This window comes from Aplysia californica, unplaced genomic scaffold, assembly GCF_000002075.1.
Source record: "Aplysia californica isolate F4 #8 unplaced genomic scaffold, AplCal3.0 scaffold00371, whole genome shotgun sequence".
In the NCBI taxonomy this organism is placed as follows: Eukaryota; Metazoa; Mollusca; class Gastropoda; order Aplysiida; family Aplysiidae; genus Aplysia; species Aplysia californica.
In genome coordinates, this window is record NW_004797641.1 from 239,983 (window position 1) to 248,999 (window position 9,017).

The window sequence follows — 9,017 nt, forward strand, 5'->3', positions numbered from 1 at the left end:
CTCGACAATTTTGGGGCATGCAGAGTTATTGGTATGATCTTAACGGTTGTGTATTTGTCTTGCTTTTGAAGAAACAAATACCCAGTTATCTTGAATACAAGTCGAGACCTTTGCTAGTGAAGGAGGTAGGGGTCACCTGGTTTCAGAAGTAAAATTAGTGGAAAATAGCCGCCATAGTTTAGCTTGAGAGTCCGTGGAAACAGAAAATGTACACTTTTTGTGCCTTTAATCAACGTTTTTCAAAGCTATCCACACAGGAATGTGTTCTTTAATGGACTTGAAAGGTGTTCAGCCAAAACAATACAAATTCAAAATTCCCAAACCTGTGGGGAAAATGCTAGTTTCTTCAGTTCCATTATAGTGACGAGCCCCTAATGTCACCACGCTACCTCACATAGGGTTATATTCTACACGGTGACACTACCAACACGCTACCTCACATAGGGTTAGGTTCTACACGGTGACACTACCAACACGCTACCTCACATAGTGTTATATTCTACACGGTGACACTACCAACACGCTACCTCACGTAGTGTTATATTCTACACGGTGACACTACCAACACCTTGACACAATGACACATCGAAGGTAATAATAATAGCTCGTCCGTCAATGGCTGACGATAACCAATACGTCTACAAAGGAGAATATTATGTCTCCAGCGAAATAGAAGAATTGGACAAATTTAAGGTTAAAATGACGTGGGGCTTCTGCTGCGGCCAATATGAGCCTATTTCTGGCAGAGAAAAGTTTGAGCCATTTTAAACATTTAAAAGCTCCAGTTCCACTTGTGGATGTGCTCAGCTTGCGGCTTCTCTTTGTTTCAGCTTTTCTTACCTGTGAAGCCTCATTTGATGCCAGGCCCACTGTGACTGCTGACACATTGACAGGCTCATTCTACAATTAAAATACAAAAATTCCCCATACTCAGGACTTTGCGAAGTGAAGTAGAGAGACGGAGACATGAGGGGCCAAGGGTCGTTTCTTCGTTAGTTTGTGTATAATACTCGTATTGTGTTTTACGGCACCATCGATAGAACAGGGCATTAAAGATTGTTTTTTGGGGGTTTTTTTCTTTATTTTTGTTTTGGTGTGTGCGCGGTTTAAGAACCATTGACCATCACCGTCGGTTCATGTATTCCTCCCTGGACCGTTTCCTTTGTAATCTATGCTCTCCCTCAATATCTACTCATTTTCCATTGCAAGTTCTGGACCAGAGCTTTACTTTAGTTTTAAATGAGTAAGCAGAAGCACTTCACCACAATTCTTTAGTGTTAGTGGAGTTTTTACTGCTCTTGCAATGGCATAACGTCATATGAGCGCCAAGGGGTGCTTGTCAACCGGGAAGTCCTTACAGGGAATCAGACTTACTCTGCTCACCTCTCTAGCTTCAACAGGACAAAGTCTGCTTCGACTATCAAGGCACCTCGGAAGGAGCGGATCACAAGAGTGTGACAAATATACAAAAGAAGTAGAGGAGAAATGACGATAGTAAGGATTAGGAAAGAAAAAGCAACAGTTCCCTGTTGCAGTTCAGGCACAGTTATGAGCATAACATAGATGAACCAGCCCATTTACATGTTTATGTCCCTCCTTTGGGAATTGCCAAAAGACACTTCAGTCTGTAGCACCGCCCCGGGGGATGGACACAATTCTTGCAATTAGTCGCGGGATAAGGACGATAGACAGACTGAACAACAGAAGTGTGTTTTTTAGTGGTACTTACCAGTGGTGTTCTTCAACCACCAGCCCATCTGGACAACATCAGAACAAACATTATTACATTTTTCAAGCCAGAGAACAATGTCTTCTCTATAATATACACTTGATCCACTCAAATAAAACAGCACGCAAACATCGACAATACCTGAGAGCAGAACTGTGGGCGTCACTTCATCATACTCTCTCATCACCCACATTCAAACGAACAGCACATAGACATCGGAGGAAAAAACAGAATGCTTGTTTAGCCTTTTCAATACTGTGTAGACTCAGGCACTCGCTTGCTAAAAAAATAATTTAAAAACCGGTTTCGTGTCACTTTTTATACTAGTCTAAATGGGAAGTATTAGGAAATACCTATATCCACAGCTTGTATAGCTTTTTTATTTTTATATTCAAATTATTCTTAAATAAAAGGAAATGTGTGTATTACGTTTTTGTTTAATTCTCTCTTGCTTAAACATTTTAAAGGGTGCTCACGTGGCCTAGAGGCTAAGGTGTTGGCCTCTCATTCAATCAAAAGTCCCGGTTTCGAATCCGGGTAGCGACCGAAACATTTTCTTCTCTAAAATTGACTCCTTTCACCTCCTTTCCTGCTCTCTAGCAATATTGTGTCGTGTGCTTTCGTCTCTTCTTTCTGCCCCTCCCTTACCCCCTTTGCCCCCTCCTCTAGGATCCTGACTCTTTCTGTAGCCTTTCTACTGCTACTCTTTGGCTCCTTCTTACTTCTGTCTTTCAGCCACTCCCCTGATCTCTTGGTTGGAAAAATCTACACCTAGCCTTCTCTGACAAGAGCGAAACATCTGGGAGGGCCCGTGTGCACGTTGCGCACGTTAAAGATCCCTTGGTGGTCTAAAATCGATAAGAGTAGGTGTCGGCTGCTACCCAGACAAAACTCAAAATTTCCTCCCAACTGTAAACATTAGGTGTGTCTGGCGCACTCATATGACCTTATGCGGTTGCGAGCGCCCTAAACACAAAAAAAAAAAAAAAAAAATGTTTACCTTTGCAACAACGCTGATGGACCAGATGGAAACATCTCAGCAATGAAAGGGTTAAGCATGATTTACGGCACCATCGACTCAATCAGGCAAAAAGGATACAACAACTTCTCCCTTGAAGTCCATGGCCTCCACCACCATGTCAGCGGCCTCTTTGATGGAGACCTCATCCTCTTCACCCACTGTACACAAAGAAGAACTCACAAAAGTTAACGAGATCATTGCTTTGGAAGACTTCATTTTTACTATAAACATTGTCTGCATAATTACACTCTCAGCTTAGACATGTATGCAAAAGAACAAGTCTCATAAAGTGGCCCCTTTTAAGAGATCAAAAACAGTACAAATATTAAATTTGAAGACGGCAGTGAGAAAAACAGCACAGACACATAGGTGATAACTTTAGATAATGGTCTATTGTCTAATAAATTAAAAAAAAGAGGATATGGGCAAGAAGCTTACTTCGGTTTAATTTGTATAAATAGGATCACTTAGACATAGTGACTGTCAGCGCCGGAAAGGGCAAGATAGACAGACTAGAACAACAGAACGGAAAAGTAGAACTGACTAGTGGCGCCCTCCAGCCACCCGCCCAGATAGAAAGAGTAGCACAAATTGTATAATCTTTCAAGACTGAGGACGATTAGATATGTTCCTAAACAGTAACATTCAAAGAACAGAAGAAGGGTAGATAAGAAAACAGACATTTAATAAGAAAGAAAAAGGAGTAAACGACAAATTTCTGAATCCCTTCTCTTTTGTTTTCTTGATCCTCTCAAACAAACCGCACACAGACGTTAACAGTACCTGAAAGAATTATGGGCACCACTTCATCATACTCTCTCAACACCCACAAGAAAAGTCGTCCGAGATCCAGAGAGTAAATGAATTGACGTCTTGGAGAACCTGTGCCCCAGACCACGAGAGGCGTGTTGTTTTCTGTGTGGAGTCAAAGTAATATGGTTCACATTAAAAGGTTTACTGTAATATACTGTCTTAGGAAACAGCACGAAATTGGCTGCTTAGTGAAAATGTGAAACGTGAAATGATATTGATTTGACGCCCTTACCAACACTATTAGGATATTTAAGAATCAGGACCTCCGACTTTAATCTCCATCTCTGAAAGGACCGAGCCTTATAGGAAATTCGTGTAAAGTGCCAAGGACACAACGTCGGACTGAGCTGAAGCTCGAAACCTCGAATCCGCAATCTCACGATTAGTGGTCTGGGTGCCAAACCACTAGGTTATCGACACGACTGCTTAGTCTGTTTTGGGGTTGTTTTTCGGGGGAGGGGGCTTGATAACTGGTTCACATCACTCGCAACTGCATAAGGTCATATTGAGCCTATGGGACACATTAAACATTTTCAGCTTAATTGGAAGAAATTTTTATTTTTGCCTGGGAGGCGGCCGAAGCCTACTCTTATCGATTTTTGAACACCAAGAGATCTTAAAGATGCGCAATTTGCACACGGGACCTCCTGGATTTTTTGCCCTTATCTGAGAAGAAAAGGTGTTAAAATCTTACTTACCTTAAAATCAAGGATGTGGCTGAAAGACAGCATTAAAAAGAAGACAGGAAATGGCAGTAGATAGGCTGCAGAAAGAGTCAGAAGCCTAGATGAGGCAAGGGGGTAGAAACAGAACACTTTAGAAAAAAATGTTTTCCATTGCTGTCAGTTTTCGAACCCTGGACCTATCAGATGAGAGGCAAACACCATAACCTCTAAACCACGAGAGCCCCCCGACTACATAAACGTAGGAGTCCGCCAAACGTTATTTGAAAAAGTTACGTATGTCGGGGTCTCACGCTGAGAGTCAAAATGTTATACAGAGTAGGCTTACTTCAATGCAGTGTTATGCGTAAGATCACACAGATTATGAGCTTTTTTTAGCTTCACCAGCTTTATCATATAAGACAAGATAAGATCATTTCAGGTCAGATAAGATCCAATAAGATATCATTATTGTCTAGAAGCTATCATACTGGTTGGGTGATTCATTTAAAAAACACACGCACATATTCAAACATACAAACACACACACACACACACTCACACACACATACACACACACACGCACACACACACACACACACACACACACACACACACACACCACGCACAAAAGCACACACACACCACGCACAAAAGCACACACACACACACGCAAACACATAAACACACGCGAACACACGCAGAGATATGTAGATAAAGACACAAAGAGAAAGAGAGACGGAGAGAAGGACACTCAGAGAGAGAGAGAGAGAGAGACAGACAGACAGACAGACAGACAGACAGACAGACAGACAGACAGACAGACAGACATACAGACAGACAGACAGACAGACAGACAGACAGACAGACAGACAGAGACAGAGACAGAGACAAAAAGAGAAAGGGAGAAAGTCTGTGTGTGTGTGTGTGTGAGAGAGAGAGAGAGAGAGAGAGAGAGAGAGAGAGAGAGAGAGAGAGAGGGGGGGGGAGATAGGGCGAGAGAGAGAGAGAGAGAGAAAGAGAGAGAGAAAGAGAGAGAGAAAGAGAAAGAGAAAGGGAGAGAAAGACTGACAAACACCTGTACAAAATCTTAGAGTTCTGAACCTTTTGCGCTATGTATTCTCCTCATGAGGCCAGGCAGTACGTGTCCCTCCTCCAGATTGAAGTTGTCGTGGGGCCCAAACACGTTAGCAGAGATCACGGAAGTGTAGGTACATCCGAACTGAGAGCTGTAGGCTCTGTAGACAATAAATGATGGAATCAGAAACGCACTTGTTCTGTACATCGATCAAACATGTATGTCTGACAAATCTCCATTCTACACATTCTAGCTGCATAATTCTAAGCAGCTAACTCAGTTTCTGTAAATTTTACAGGAGAGTGTAAAAAACAACAACTAAAAAGCAAGGCTATTGTACACACGTTAGCTGTTCTGTATCCAAGGTTATATCGACTATTTGGGTAGGTTAACTTGGCCGAAAGTAATTTATAAAATGTGTATTGTGGTCTCAGTCAGAAATCAGGGACAACTGCGAAAAAAAATGCATTTTGGAAGTTGGCTGTTTAGAATGCTACAGCGACGACATGCATGATCGGCACAACTCACTTGTTCCGGGCATCTACCATACAAGTCCATAATTCACTATTTGTTCGTACATCTATCATAGATGTAAGTTTGGTAAAACTCATTTGTTCTGTACATCTATTATAATAACAATGTTCTGTCGTCTGCTTGTGTTTCCACTTTCTCCCCTCACCCCCTAACCTCCTCCCCCCCCCCTTCTGGGCTCCGGACTCATTCTGCAGCCTTTCTACTGCTACTCCTCCGCTCCTTCTTCCTCGTGTCTTTCAGCCACACGCCTGATCTTATGGAAGGAAAGATCTCTACCTAGCCTTCTCAGACAAAGCCTAAAAAATGTCGTTCGTCCGGTGTTCACGTTGCCCACGTTCAAGATTAAAGATCCCTTGGTGGCCCAAAATCGATAAGAATAGGTTTCAGCCGTCAACTGGGCAAAATGTCAGATTTTCTACCATTGACCTTTTGCGGTTGCATATAATTTATATATATATATATATATATATATATATATATATATATATATATATATATATATATACTTATTATAATTATGAAAGTTCGTCTTCTTTAGTGACCTAAAACTTCCGAACCACTTAAGTTTCGAATTTGACCAAATTAATTGTGGTTCAAAATTGAGGAGCCTGAAGTCAATGTAGTTTAATCTTCAGTTTTTTATTAGCTTCGTTTAGATCTAATCTTGGGAACGTCATTCTTCTAAGACGCCAAAGTAAACAAGTGAGGTTTCCATTCACTAGCCATTCGCAATCATGATCCCAAACCTTTGAAATTCTGGAGTGTACAACCACGAAAGCGGAATAGAAAATCAACCTATACATATAATTATTGTATTGGGCAACTTGGAAACACATGTGTCACTTTTCTCTCAAGGTTTACTGCTCTGTTCCAGAACAGTTTAAATATAGTAGGCCCATGACTTACAGTTCATGTTAATGCACCGATCATTCCTTTCATCGAAAGGGGGCCTAGCTAGTATAATAATAATATCTATTTATTGTGAACGTTCGTCACTTTGGTCCCCTGAAATTTCCGAACCATTTTACTTTCGAATTTGAAAAAAAATTCAGAATCATTTAAAGAGTGCCCGCTTATATTAAGGAATCTGAAATCACTGTAGTTTAATTTGCAATTTCTCTTTTGCTTCATTTAGATCTAATCTTGGGAAAAGCCGTCTTCTAAGACGCCATTGTAAACAAGTGAGGCTTCCGTTCAAAACAAGTGCACACTGTTTCCACAATGACATGACGATCGATTTCTTTGAGTCCGTTCATCGAACTGGCAGCTAGCTAGCATATTAATATTTTTATCCATATTGGACCACCAAAGGATCTTTAACGTGCATAACTTGCCTAAGATAGATAGATAGATAGATAGATAGATAGATAGATAGATAGATAGATAGATAGATGAGTATGTGTGTATAACATTATCCCACCCTACATGTATGTTTGACAAAACCACTTTTTCTGAGAATCTACCAATGTTTTAAAAATATTAATTAGCAAAACTCACGTGTTCAGCACATCGATCATCCGTTTGGCATATGAGAAGCCAAAGTTGCTGTCGTGAGGGGGGCCGTTATGCAGCTGAGAAGGAAAAAAGACAACACAAAAACTCAAAGTTTCAATGAGCAAACAACGGAGAACTGGCAATCCATTTCACAGAATTTTACCAAGTCTGATTTTTTGTTAGTTTAGTTTTTGTTGAGGTTTTACGGTGCTCGCAACTGCATAAAGTCTATGAGCGCCAAGGGGTGGATGTCAATCGAAAAGTCCTTACAGGGAATCAGACTCACTCTGCTCACCTCTCTAGCTTCAACAGCACAAAGTCTGTCTGCTTCGATATCAAGGCACCCCTGAAATAGCGGGGCCCCAAGAGTGTGATAAACATACAAAAGAAGTTGAGGAAAAACGACGATAGTAAGGATTAGGAAAGAAAAAGCAGCAGTTCCCTATAGCAGTTCAGACACAGTCATGAGCATGACATTGATGAACCAGCCCATTTACAATTCCATTTCTACAGTGCATAAGAACTCGAGATGTTAATGCCTCCCTCCCCCCCCCTCCCTTTGGGAATGGCCTTAAGACACTTCAGTCACCCGGGGGGGGGTTGATTTTTTAATTTTTTGTTTTGTTAATTTGATTTGGAGTGACCACATTTCGGGCAACTCTTATTGTATTCAAAAGAAGAATGTGTCAGAATGTGTGGAATTTATTTATCTTTAAATTTGTATGCTGCCGGAGTGAGTAGTGAAAGCCTTTCACACACACACACACACAACATACATACAAACACACACACACACACACACACACACACACACACACACACACACACACACACACACACACACGTACACACACACACACGCACGCAAACACATAATATATTATTATTATTATTATTATTATTAAACACAAAATAATAGATAGATAGATAGATAGATAGATAGATAGATAGATAGATAGATAGATAGATAGATAGATAGATAGATAGATAGATAGATAGATAGATAGATAGATAGATAGATAGATAGATGAATGTGTGTGTATATTATAACGTCTCACCGTACTTTCTTCTGTAAGATATTACTCACTCACCATTCTTTCCTGTATGGGACGTACTGACTCACCATAATTTCATCAATAGAATATTATATAGACTAGCCATAGTTTCATCAATAGAATATACTGACTCACTGTAGTTCCATCAATAGAATATAGACTCGCCATGGTTTCAACAATTGGATATATAGACTCACCATAGTTTCATCGAAGGGATACGTTATTTTGACAGGGAAGTTGCACGTAGACATGCATGACACCACTTTCTTGACATTGAACTTGTAGCTGGTGCTCAGGACATTTTCGTTGATTAAAATGTTGGTTCTCTGAAGAAAATAGAGACAATATGAATGTGGGTCATTGGCAAGTCCTCTAGTTTAGTTTGCTTCGTCTTTTCCATCAAAAAGCTATCGTCCTTATTTTTCCTCTTTCTTGTTGTGTTCGTTACTCTCTTGTAACACATCTTTAGGTCTTATGTGATCTAACCGTATTAAAAGTGTCGTAAAATTTCTACTAGAACAATTTCTATTAGAACGAGAGACACAAGTGAAGAAAACTTTGGTCTAATTCCATTAAAATTAACGCCTTTGAGTCCAATAGCATAAAAATCAACTGTAGAATTTGTATAAAT

General features: G+C 40.4%; 1 protein-coding gene across 1 annotated transcript in view; it reads right to left on the bottom strand.

The window, feature by feature from the left end:
- Positions 1-8,747, bottom strand: part of LOC101864541 (GDP-L-fucose synthase) — an 11,992-nt gene extending 3,245 nt beyond the window's left edge. The window contains 6 exon segments of the mRNA XM_005103426.3: positions 2,829-2,908; positions 3,534-3,665; positions 5,330-5,463; positions 7,335-7,408; positions 8,584-8,706; positions 8,709-8,747. Of these exon segments, the coding sequence (XP_005103483.2) occupies positions 2,829-2,908; positions 3,534-3,665; positions 5,330-5,463; positions 7,335-7,408; positions 8,584-8,706; positions 8,709-8,747 (582 nt within the window).
- Positions 8,748-9,017: the final 270 nt, after the last annotated feature.